Source organism: Cynara cardunculus, unplaced genomic scaffold, assembly GCF_001531365.2.
Source record: "Cynara cardunculus var. scolymus isolate 2C unplaced genomic scaffold, CcrdV1 Un_Scaffold_6928, whole genome shotgun sequence".
Lineage (NCBI taxonomy): Eukaryota > Viridiplantae > Streptophyta > Magnoliopsida > Asterales > Asteraceae > Cynara > Cynara cardunculus.
In genome coordinates this window covers 5,612-19,228 of record NW_020203240.1, presented here as the reverse complement: position 1 = coordinate 19,228, position 13,617 = coordinate 5,612, and the positions used below count along the sequence as shown (strand labels likewise).

At 39.6% G+C, this 13,617-nt stretch overlaps 1 protein-coding gene across 1 annotated transcript; it reads right to left on the bottom strand.

Moving 5' to 3' along the window:
- Positions 1 to 4,503: 4,503 nt before the first annotated feature.
- Positions 4,504 to 5,301, bottom strand: LOC112504797. Its single transcript, XM_025108748.1, has one exon. It carries the CDS (start codon positions 5,299 to 5,301, stop codon positions 4,504 to 4,506), a length of 798 nt encoding a protein of 265 aa, XP_024964516.1.
- Between the last annotated feature and the right edge of the window lie 8,316 nt (positions 5,302 to 13,617).

Below are 13,617 nucleotides of genomic sequence, written 5' to 3'. Positions count from 1 at the left end.
CTACGCCTAGTGAGTCCAAACAGTGAATTAGTTGAACTGCAAGTCCTATATATATATATATACATATATTCATTTATATATATACAAATATAAATACGATACGTAATTTTAAACGATTTACCGAAGATGACGAAGATGACGGGGGAGACCTGATTTACCGTTGGTTATGACGGAACACAAAGTAAGACATAAATCAACATTATAGAGCATCAATTTCATGTTTAATACCATTGACATCAACCTAAAATAGTCATGAAGTCAACCATGATCTTAAGCTCTTTATATCGGTAGTTACATAATTATCATAATGCCTATTTCCGAGTGGAAGTGAGAAGATGATTTGGTAATTACATAATAATCGTAATGCCTATTACCAACTTACACCATCATTCCCACGAATAAAATAAAACGACATCCATGTCTATAATTCCATTATATTCTAGTGACATACTCAAAATACGATGCTTTTAGCATATACACATTTATTCGTCACTAAGATTTTGCATGAACCCTTAGTCTAATGAAGCATTCCCATTCGCCAATAAAACTCCGAATGTAGAACATAAGGGTGTTAGTGTCTTAAGGCCAACAATACTTAGAAATGAGTGTTTTACCAAGTGATTAAATCCTTTCTCCCAACTCATCTTTCCATTATAGGCGGGATCCCTAAGTTCGTTCTTATACTTAAAAGAAATCTCCATTTCCAACCAAGCAAGTGATTTCACAAAATTAAAGTATAAGATAAGTATAATGCATCATTTCAATTAGTGTATGGTTTCATAATTAGGAGTAGAATGAACTCACATCTTAGGATTTAGGTGAAATTCTAAAATCTTGAAACTAAATGGAAGGTGGAAAAGAGTTCTAAAAAGAAGTAGGTAACACTCCTAAACAGGAGGTAGCAACAGGTGGAGTCTAAAGGGGAAAGAAGGAAGAGGAGTAGGTTGCCGGCGCGATGCAGGGTGCGGCACAGCAGCGCAGCAGTGCAGGGTGCGGTGCGGCTCAGCAGCGACTGCTGCTGCTGGTAAGGTCCGAAATGCGGAGGAGTCGAGGGGGCAGGGGCGTGGCTAGAGGTAGCTCAGGCGGTGGTAGAAGCTTTCGCAAGAAGATCGAGAAAGAGTTCTTCTCCCACCCCAAACAGCCGGCTTCCACATCTGGGTTTTTTTTGGCTCTCCCTTATACCCAACAAGGAGATGGTTCCCTTTTCTTTTCTATCTTTCCACAGGTACTGCCCTATCTTTAATAATATCCTAACTCTAAAATTTACATGGAAGTTAAGAACCTCCATGTAAGAGGGGGAACCTCTAGAGAAAAGGGGTGAAACAAAAGGGTAGGTGAAAAGCTGCAGGTACCCCCCCCTTCAAATTCAACACTCCACATAATTCAAAAAGAACCTTCCTCCCTAAATAAAATTATATATATATATATATACGTATATACTTTACAAAGGAGGATTTACATGGTATAAAGTGCTTTAAACACAGATTAAGTAAATGAAAACGCATACCTTATTTTTTTTAACAAGATGAAAACCTTGACGCACACAGAGCTGGGAAAGGGGGAAAAATTTCAGGTGTTACAATCTTCCCCACCTTGGATCAAATTTCGTCCCTCGAAATTTTAGCTCACGTGAAGAGGTGGGGGTAACGCTTCTTCAAGTCCTCTTCCGCTTCCCATGTCACGTTTGATCTTCGATGATGTTTTCATTTTATCTTTACCATGACAACCTCCCCGTGCCTCAACACCTTGGTCTTGCTTTCCAAGATGGCTTCCTGTTCTTCCATGCATTGCTTGTTCTCATCTACACGAATTTTCGAAAGTGGTATCACACTTTCTTCTTCCGTCAAGCACTTACGAAGGTAACACACATGAAATGTGTTATGGATTCTGGCCATTTCTGATGGTAGTTCTAATTTATAAGCCTGAAGTCCCACCCTAGCCAAGACTTTAAACAGTCCAAAGAAACGGGGACTTAGCTTTCCACGATTTCCAAAACGGATAATACCTTTCCATGGGGACACTTTTAGCATTACGCGGTCGCCCACTTAAAATTCCATAAGTCGACTCATCTTGTCTGCGTAGCTCTTTTGTCGATCCTGCGCCGCCTTTAAACGCTCCCGAATACATTTCACCTTATCGGCCGTTTCTTGTACGATTTCGAGACTGGCGAATTGTTTCTCACCCGCTTCAAGCCAACACACAGGAGTCCTACATTTTCGACCATACAAAGCCTCAAAAGGTGTCATTCCGATACTGGAATGATAACTATTGTTGTAGGCGAACTCCACAAGGGGTAGGTGAGAATCCCAATTCCTGCCAAAGTCGATAACACACGATCGAAGCATGTCTTCGAGGGTTTGAATGTTACACTCACTCTGACCATCGGTTTGAGAATGGTAAGCTGTACTCAACTTCACCCTCGTGCCCAATTCTTTTTGTAAGCCACCCCAGAAATGAGAGGTGAATCGGCTATCTCGATTCGATACTATTGACAACGGTAAACCGTGCCTTGAGACTATTTCATCGATGTACAACCTGGCAAGCTTCTCCATTGGTAATGATTCACGCATTGCCAAGAAGTGAGCGCTCTTCATCAGTCGATTAACCACTATCCAAATTGTATCATGACCTCTTAAGGTTTTCGGCAGTTTGGTCACGAAATCCATCATAATATGCTCCCACTTCCACTCGGGGATTTTCAAGAATTAAAGGCTACCATAAGGTTATTGGTGCTCCGCTTTCACCTACAAATAAGTCACACACCTCTCTACATAATGAGCTATATCAAGCTTCATAACGGGCCACCAATATGTCAATTTCAAGTCCCGATACATCTTGGTGCTACCCGGGTGAATGGAGTATTTAGACTTGTGTGCATCTTCCAGCAACAGTTCACGATTGCCCCTAACCTTGGGTACCCATATACGTCCTTGAAACAACTTTAAGCCACGACCATCCTCCGTAAGAAGTAAGTGTTGTTTCATCATTACTCATTCTTGAGGTTTCCTTCCAAAAGTGATTCAGACTACGTCGCTTTGATCTGATCAATTAAACTAGATATTACATCAATCCTGGTAAGCACAACTTTTGTCCCACTACCGTACTCCTTTCGGCTCAAAGCATCTGCCACTACATTAGCCTTACCCGGATAGTATAGTAATTCGCAATCGCAGTCTTTGAACAGCTTGAGCCAACGCCGTTGCCTCATGTTTAATTCTTTTTGATCAAAAATGTACTTCAAACTCTTGTGATCTGTGAAAAGCGTGCACTTGATTCCATAAAGGTAATGTCGCCAAAACTTTAAGGCGAACAACACCGCCGCTAACTCCAAATCGTGAGTGTGATAATTTTTCTCGTGATCTTTGAGTTGTCTTTAGGCGTATGCTATCACCTTTCCCCTTTGCATCAAGACGCAACCCAACCCCATTTTCAAAGCGTCGCTAAAAACTACGAAGTCTTTGGATTCTTTTGGCGAGGAGAGAATTGGGGGTTCACATAATTTCTTTTGGAAAGTTCTAAAAGCATATTCTTGTTTTTCTGTCCAGATAAACTTTTCATTCTTTCTAGTCAATGTCGTCAAGGAAGAAGCGACCTGGGAGAAATCTTAGATAAATCTCCTGTAATAACCTGCTAGATCCAAGAAACTTCAAATCTCTGACAGACTCTTTGGTGGTTCCCAATTCATCATCGCCTCGATCTTGGATGGGTCCACCTTCACCCCGTCTCGAGTGATAAAGTGACCCAGGAATTGGACCTCCTTTAACCAAAAGTCGCACTTGGAGAATTTTGCATACAACTTCTCTTTTCTTAACACTTCAAGAACTTCTCGAATGTGTTGTTCATGATCCGTCTCGTCCTTGGAATAGACGATTATGTCGTCAATGAACACTATCACTGACTTATCAAGAAATGGTCGGCACACTCGGTTCATCAAGTCCATAAATACCGCCGGTGCATTCGTCAAACCGAAAGGCATGACCAAGAATTCATAGTGCCCATATCGTGTTCTAAAAGTTGTCTTCGACACATTATCTTCTCTTACTCGCACTTGGTGATGCCCCGAACGAAGGTCAATCTTTGAGAAGCAACTTGCTCTCTGAAGTTGGTCAAAAAGGTCGTCTATCCTAGGAAGAGGATATTTGTTCTTCATGTTTGCCTTATTGAGCTTTCTATAATCAGTACACATCCTCATGGTGCCGTCTTTTTTTTTTACAAATAAGACTGGAGCTCCCTATGGTGACGAACTCGGTCTAACAAATCCTTTCTCCAGAAGGTCTTGTAATTGAGATATCAACTCTTGCATCTCAGATGGCGCCAAACGGTAAGGGGATCTAGCAATTGGAGCGATTCCCGAAACAAGGTCGATTCAGAACTCCATATGTCTTTCGGGTGATAAACCGGGTAAGTCTTCAGGAATACATCGGGAAATTCATTAACCACATTCACATCTTCAATTCTTCTTTTCTCTAGTTTGGTATCCAACATGTACGCAATGAACGAGGATCATCCCTTGGCTAGACACTTATGTGCCTTTGTCGTGGATAAGAGTACTATATTTCCTTTCCTTCCTTCTCCGTAAACTAGCACCGCGTCCCAGTCCGGCAAAGGGATTCCGATCAACTTTTTAGAGCATAAGATTTCTGCTTGGTTCTCTACCAACCAATCCATCCCAATTATGACATTGAATCTGCCTATAGCCATGGGTATGAGATCTACCCGAAATTCCTTTCCTTCAATTCCCAACGCACAACTCATAACAATTTCACGCACCAGAGCTTGACTACCATTTGCTATCTCTATGATCAATGCATCTTCTAGTGCACTATGGGGCGTATGCAAGTGTTGATGGAATGTAGTGGACACAAAGGAACATGAAGCACCTGAATCAAAAAGCACATGTGCAGGTATGGAGTTAATAAAGAACGTATCCGACACTACATCCGTCAATGCCTTAGCTTCTTCTCTCGACATCTGAAAGGCTCGACCGGTTGCTTTCGGGGTGCTCTCTTTTCTTTCTTGACTCCCACCCGCTCTCAAATTTTGGTAGTCATTCTTGAAGTGACCCAGCTCTCCGCATCCAAAACATATGGGTCCCACATTTAAAGCATTTTGTGGAAGTAGAGTTGGTGTTACACGGGCCGTGATGTTTACTGTGGCATTTGGGACACCATCTAGCCTCTTGTTTGGGATAGTCTCCGCGATTGTTGCTGCCAAAATGGTTTGGCTTTTTGGATGGTGCATAAGGCCTTTCCCACTTCCTCTTCTCTCCACTCGCCATCCTTTCTTCTTTTCCTTTAACATATACCGACTCCATGACCTTTGCTTCCTCGATTGCCTCCCTAAGGGTGAAGGCTCTGGAGTTCATGACCATCATCATCATGTCCGCAGGCAACCCTTTGAGGTAGGCTTTCATCCTATCCTTCTCTGTTGGGGCCACATATCCCACTAAATTTAGCTTTTCCATGAAAGGTCGGGTGTAGTCCCTTACTGACAAATTTCCCTTCTTAAGGGTTCGAAACTCTTCTTTGACGTGGTCCATCTCTTGCTCATTGTAATATTCTTCCATTACCTTCTCTTTGAAAGTGCCCAACCCATCTTGGCCAATTCTGTAACCTCTATGGTTGAGATGACAATGTTCTACTATGTAAGAGCTGCACCTCTCAGCATTTGAGAGCCAAACTTCACTTTTTGCCCCTCATCACAGTCACAAGCCCGAAAGGCTTGCTCGATCTCCCGAAGCCAATTCATGCACGCCACGGGATCGTCCGACCCAACAAATTCTGGTGGTTTGCAACATAGAAAGGTCTTGTAAGAGCAAGCTCTACCCATTTGTCTCGCCTCAATCGTCGCTAACTCCTGGGTTGGGATTCCATTTCCGGTACCCCAAAATCCGCCAATAGTTACATTCTCGGCAACCGCTTCATGCTTATGGTTGTTAGCATCTCTGTCCTCCAACAGCTTCATAAAGAATTCTTGTTGTTGGGCCATAACTCTATTCATAGCATTCAGCATTGTGCCTATCATTCTTGACTCCGGGGTTTCCTCTTCGATTATGGGATTAGAGGTGGCAAGGTCAACTTGGGGAACCTGTTCAACTCCACCTCCCAAGGTGTCTTGCCTAGGATGAACCGTTGCGATGGTGGTTCGTGGCGGTTGATCCACGGTGGATTCAGTCACCGTATGACCTTTCGGTAAGGTATGTCGTCTACTCCGAGTATTCACCATTTTAATCTGCCATATAATAGAGTGAAAGAGAGTTAGGATTGGAAGATACGGAACTAACATAATACGTATCCACACATTCATAAATCCTTGCAATAACAGTAAGTCCAAGCATGCTTATGTAACAACATACTCAAAATGACATTAGCTAAGTGAAATTTCGACTAAGTTATACGTAAGGATCCTCAACACCGTCGTCGCAATTCATGAATCATGTATCCCCGATGACTCTAAGGCTCTACTATCTTAATAGTTTCTACCCACATCACACAAATTTAAAACTTACAAATTCAACTTAAGTCTAGGCATCTTGATTCTTCACCTAGTTCACTTAAACTAGGGCTCTAATATCAACTTGTAACACCCTAAAAGAATAATAAGGTAGGAGATAAATTTAACTCAAAACACCAGGCAAGTCTAGAGTTTAACAAGAATTCACCCAATACATAGGGGAAAAGTAAAATGTTTACGAAACAACTAATGGGGCGATAAATAACAACCTAATAATCTAAACAACTCCATGCCCAGATTAAGAATGGGTGTTTCTACCAACTCCAACAAAAAGCAGTATCCTCGAGTGTTGTAACGCTCAAATCACCAAATACCTTATCCAAAAAAACTTTACAATACGACGATCCTCTCAACCCTTTTTAGCCCCGCTGCTAACGGGACCTGACAAACAACCACATCAAGAAAAAGTGTTAGGCTTACGCCTAATGAGTCCAAACAATGAATTAGTTGAACTGCAAGTCCTATATATATATATATATATACAAATATAAATATTGTAATATTCGATTTAAGTATTTTGAGATTTTTAAATTGTTTTACTTATTCATGATGGTTAAGTATGCATGCGGTATGTGTGTATGTGAGTTTACATACATTTTTTTTAAAGGTACATGTGCATACATGTGAAGGGGGCGGTTTAACCGCCATACTCTTTTAGAAAGAGTATATAAAGAGTAAGAAGTTACCTTTCATCAGTTGGACATTTTTGGTTATTTGGAGAGAGAGATCATCCAGATTACATTTTGGTTGATTTGCAAGAAGTTGAATTTTCTTACCAGTAGTTCAAAGGTGAGTGTATTATGCTTTAAGTATAAATTGTTGTTTACAATTCATTGCTATTAGAACTATCTTATTATGAACCGCAATATATACATCGTACGGATTCAACCTTAAACTGGACAAGCGTTGTCTGGATTTCATCTAAACCGGTCAAGTGTTGTCTGGATTCAATCTTAAACCGGACAAGGGGTGTCTGGATTTATCTTAAACCGTTCAAGGCATCACCAGATATCACTTAAACCGTTCAAGGCATTACCGGTTTAAAGTTAAACCGCTCAAGGGTTGATTAGTTTACTACTAGAACAATCATCACCCGGGTTCTTTATTTTAAATGTTGACCGGACTTCATATTCGGACAAGGTATCCGAATTTCTAATCCGGACAAGAAGTAACCGGATTTCATATCCGGCTAAAGTTGACCAATTATGTTATTGGTTTTAGCTTAAATTGAAGTAATCGCGGGAGAGATGTAACGACGGTGTAACCGCGAGGGAGATGTAATGGCGGTGTAACCGCGAGAGTGAAAGGGATCTATAATGAATATAGATAAAATACTTGTATCTGTACATGTTTTATTCTAAACTGTTAGTTTGGAATGTAGGATATTTGTATGAGATTTGTACACTCACTAGGCCTTTTTGGTCTAATGCTCAGTTGTTGGACTAACCTGTTTTGCAGGTCATCATACATTGCAGGACAAAGGCAAGGGGAAAGTTTAAACGTTGATATTTAGATACTCATAAATGTATTAAATAAAGTTTTTGTTAGCCCATGTTTTGTAAACAATATAACGTTTGGTTATTAAATGTGGTTATTATATAATACATGTTAGTACAAAATGTGGGTTGTTACAGTTGGTATCATAGCCTTAGTTTAAGGGATCTGGGTATTTGGTAATACTTAGACTTAAACTGGAAGTGTGGAAATTATGATAATAGGTTTCACTGGAACTATGAACATGGGAATATGTTATAGCTGAACTTATTATGAAAAAGTTAGATTATATATGACTAATATAATCTTGAGTTATGGATAGACTTGAGGATAAATGTGTTATCATGTTTTGATTATGTGAATAATCGTATATGTTTAAATGTGACAGAAAGAGACGTACACTGATAAATGGTAGATAATCCTAATCAATCAGAAATGATCTCTACCGATTATGGAAGAGGTCGGGGAAGAAGAAATGTAACCCAAGGAGAGGGCCCGAAAAATATGATGATAATAGAAACGCGAAGTCGCAGCAGGAGTCGAGGAAGAGGGAGAAGTACTAGACAAGAAACTCGTATGGAACAAGAATTGTCGACACAAGAAAGTTTAATGTCTGGCCGTGGAAGAGGAAGAGCAAGGGGTGGACACAATATTCCTGATCCCGGTTTTATTACTCAGGAAATGTTGGTAGCTGAGTTGGGAAAATTCCAAGAGAGTTTGGTGAATTTGTTGGGATGTTCGGTTCCAAATAACCTAGAAATAATAAGGGATCCTGAACATCAGGAAGAAGCCGGAGCTAGTACACCGGTAATTGGTACATCTGTACCCCTTACTTCGTCTTCAGTTCATAAAGGAGGGGATATCAAAATGTTTCTTGCCTGTAAACCTCCAAATTTTTCTGGGGAGCGTGACCATGTTAAAGCCATGTGTTGGCTTAAAGAAATTGAGTTAAGTCTGCAAATCAGTAAAAGTGCAGAAGAAGACAAAGTTATGTTTCATGTATCCCGTTTAAGGTCAAGTGCTTTATATTGGTGGGAAGTTTTGTCAAGTTCAGATACAAACATTCTGAAAACCATGTTATGGGAGGAATTTATGATCAAGTTTAAAATGCAATATTGTCCTGAAGTGGCAGTACGGAAACTAGAAGATGATTTCCTTCATCTAGAACAAGGAAATATGTCAGTTCGTCAGTACACAGAAGTCTTCATGGAACAATCCCGGTTTGCTAAAGCTTAATTATATCAAAAAATAGTAAAGTGATAAAGTACATCTGGGGTTTAGAGTCTAATCTCCGGAAGTATGTGTTATCCAGGAATCCGACAACATTTCAAGCAGCAGTTGACGCTGCTGAGATACTGGAACAAGACATCAATCGACAACCACAAGAAAGGGTTGAAGATAAAAGAAAAGGGGAAGCTGCAATGACTAATTTCCGTAGATCAAGGTTTATGGAAAATCTGAATCGACCAGTCCCAAGGTTTGCTGATAAGGCATGCATACGATGTCACAAAATACATCAAGGAAATTGCAATACAGAGTCGCGAGTATGTTTTAAATTTAGGAACCAGAACATATAGCTCGAGACTGTCGAATGATGGGAAGATGTTTTACTTGTAATTCCTTTCAACATATCAATGCCGATTGTCCACAAGCGAAGGGACAAGGGTCTGGTTTTGCTAGAGGTCGAGGATCTGGATATTCTGGGGGCCGATGATCTGGTTATGTGCCAACAGGTCGTGGGTCAATGGATACTCATATTATCCCAAGTGGTCGAGGAGAGATAAGACGTGGGGAGTTAAATGCTAAAAGGAGAGCCTTTCAGATGACGAGAGGCGAAGCGGAAGAACATCCTGAAGTGGTGACATGTACATTCCTTGTTAATTCAGTATGTGCCAAAGTTTTATTTGATTCTGGAGCAAATCGTTCTTTCGTGTCACCATCATTTGTCAACTGCGCACATTTAGAATCTAAAGCATTAAGTGAGGATTTAATTGTGGAAATAGCAAACGATAGTAAAGTTTCGATTAAGGAAATAATAGATGAATGTTTTATAAGTATAGACGGGTGTGAGGTGCCTATACAATTATTTCCTTTGCCTTTAAGGGAATTTGATATAATTATAGGAATGGATTGGTTAGCTAAAAACCAAGCTAACATAGTCTGTGATGAAAAGATGATTCATATAGACTTATCAGAAAAAGGAAAGGTTGTAATTTATGGGGACCGACGAGATCACTACTCCAGTCTTATCTCAGTTTTAAAAGCTCGGAAATATGTACAGAAAGGATGTGTTAGTTTTCTTGCCTACGCCATTGACATGAAGAAAGAAAAGGAAAAGATGGAGGATATCCCAGTCGTGAGAGAATTTCCTGAAGTATTTCTAGAAGACTTGATAAGTCTACCTCCGGATCAAACGATAGAATTTTATATTGAATTACTTCCTGGAGCAGCATCCGTTGCACGTGCACCATATAGATTAGCTCCTTCTAAACTAAAGGAGTTAATGTTACAATTGAAAGAACTGTTGGATAAAGGTTTTATCCGACCAAGTACTTCTCCATGGGATGCTCCAGTGCTATTTGTGAAGAAGAAGGATGGATCAATGAGAATGTGCATTGATTACCAGGAGCAGAATAAATTAACAATAAAAAATAAGTATCCTCTTCCAAGAATTGATGATTTGTTTGATCAATTGGTTGGGGCTACTTATTTTTCGAGAATTGACTTACGATCTGGTTACCATCAATTGAAGATTCGAAATGAAGATGTGTCGAAAACAACATTCCGTACACGTTATGGTCACTATGAATTTCTGGTTATGCCATTTAGACTCACAAATGTGGCTGCAGCCTTCATGGATATGATGAATTGGGTATGTCGTCCTTACCTTGATAAATTTGTGATTGTCTTCATTGATGATATTTTGATATATTATTGGTCGGAAGAAGAGCATGCTCATCATTTGAGATTGCTTTTGGAATTGCTAAAATAAGAAAGAATGTATGCTAAGAGGTCAAAGTGTGAATTTTGGCTACAAGAGGTTCAGTTTTTGGGGCATGTTATTTCGAAGGAAGGTATTAAAGTGGATCATCTTAAAATTGAAGCCATTGAAAAGTGGGAAGCCCCAAAGACTCCAATTGAAATCAGAAGTTTTCTTGGATTGGTTGGGTATTATCGCAAGTTTATACAAGATTTCTCTCGTATAGCCACTCTATTAACAAAGCTGACTAAGAAGAATCTAATATATGAATGGAGTGAAGCACAAACTCAGGCCTTTCAGATGTTAACGGATAAGTTATGCAGTGCACCAATTCTATCCTTGCCAGATGAAATGGAAGATTTTGTGGTATATAGTGATGCGTCAAAGATGGGTTTGGGTTGTGTACTGATGCAAAGGGGAAAGGTAATTGCTTATGCTTCAAGGTAGTTAAAAGATCATGAAATACAATATCCTACTCATGATATGGAATTAGCAGCGGTAGTGTTCGTTTTGAAGATATGGAGGCACTACTTATATGGAACGAAATGTCAAATTTTCACAGATCATAAGAGCTTACAACATCTATTCCATCAGAAAGATCTGAACATGGGTCAAAGACGATGGTTGGAGTTGGTAGTGATTATGATTGTAAAATTTTGTATCATCCAGGAAAGGCAAACGTGGTAGCCGATGCTTTAAGTCGACAAGAGAAAAGCGGAACTATCAAGACTGTAGCTTTACGAGTTGAGTTACTACCAAGTATTCGGGAATAATTGCAAGAATTTCAGCACGAGGCAATGAAGGAGGATAAGGTTAAACAAGAAAGATTAGGTGGATTGATATCTGAATTTATGAAAGATGACAGAGAATTTTGGAAATTCCAGAATAGAATTTGGGTACCATGCTCTGGTGATCTCAGGAAACGTATTTTGAGTGAGGCACATAAGTCACGTTTTGCAATTCATCCAGGTACAAATAAAATGTATCGGGATCTGAAGCAACATTATTGGTGGCAAGGTATGAAGAAGGATATAGCTAAACATGTTGAACAATGTCTGACATATCTCCAGGTGAAGATAGAACACCAACGCCCTTATGGCATACTCAATGGAGAGATTGGCAAAACTGTATATTAATGAGATATTGACACGTCATGGGTGCTCCTCTATCAATTATTTCTGATAGAGATAGTCGATTCACTTCTATGTTTTGGAAGAGCTTCCAAAGAGAAATGGGTTCACAGATTAAGCTAAGTACAACTTATCACTCAAACGGATGTGTAAAGTGAACGAACTATCCAAACATTAGAAGATATGCTAAGAGCATGTGTAATTGATTTTGGAGGGTCATGGAATAGTCATTTGGCTCTGGTGGAATTCGCATACAACAATAGTTATCATTCAAGTATTCAAGCTGCACCTTTCGAGGTTCTGTATGGACGAAAATGTCGAACTCCTTTGTGTTGGAATGAAACAGGTGAAAAACAGTTAGCTGGGCCTGAGTTAGTTCAGCAAACCGTAGATAAAATTGGCATAATACGGGAACGAATGAAAGCGGCACAAGATAGACAAAGAAGTTATGCAGATAAACGTCGGAAGCCGATTGAATTCCAAGAAGGTGATAAAGTGATGTTAAAAGTATCGCCTTGGAAAGGAATGGTACGTTTTGGTAAGAAAGGGAAGTTAAATCCGAGATATATTGAACCATTCCCTATTATAGGAAAAGTTGGAGAAGTAGCATACAAGCTAGAACTTCCTTTGGAGCTAAGTGATATTCATGATACTTTCCATGTGTCTAATTTGAGGAAGTGTCTAGTAAGTTCAGATGTAGCGGTGCCTTTACCTGAAGTTAAAGTTGATGAAAGATTGTGCTTTGAAGAAACCCCTGAATTTTAACTGACTTAAAATTAAAGAAGTTGCAGAATAAAGAGGCTGGGTTAGTAAAGGTTCAATGGCGTTATCACAAAGGACCAGACGCCACTTGGGAATCAGAATCAGAAATGTGGATAAAGTATCCCTACCTTTTTGCTTAAATGGAATTCCGGGACGGAATTCTTCTAAGGAGGGAATATTGTAATATTCGATTGAAGTATTTTGAGAGTTTTAAATTGTTTTACATATTCATGATGGTTAAGTATGCATACAGTATGTGTGTATGTGAGTTTACATACATTTTTTTAAAGGTGCATGTGCATACATGAGAAGGGGCCGGTTTAACCGCCATACTCTTTTAGAAAGAGTATATAAAGAGTAAGAAGTTACCTTTCATCGGTTGGACATTTTTTGGTTATTTTGAGAGAGAAATCATCCAGATTACAGTTTGGCTGATTTGCAAGAAGTTGAATTTTCTTACCAATAGTTCAAAGGGGAATGTATTATACTTTAAGTATAAATTGTTGTATACAATTCATTGCTATTAGAACTGTCTTATTATGAATCGCAATATATACATCGTACGGATTCAACCTTAAACCGGACAAGCGCTGTCCGGATTTCATCTAAACCGGTCAAGTGTTGTCCGGATTCAATCTTAAACCAGACAAGGGGTGTCCGGATTTATCTTAAACCGTTCAAGGCATCACTGGATATCACTTAAACCGTTCAAGGCATTACCGGTTTGAAGTTAAACCA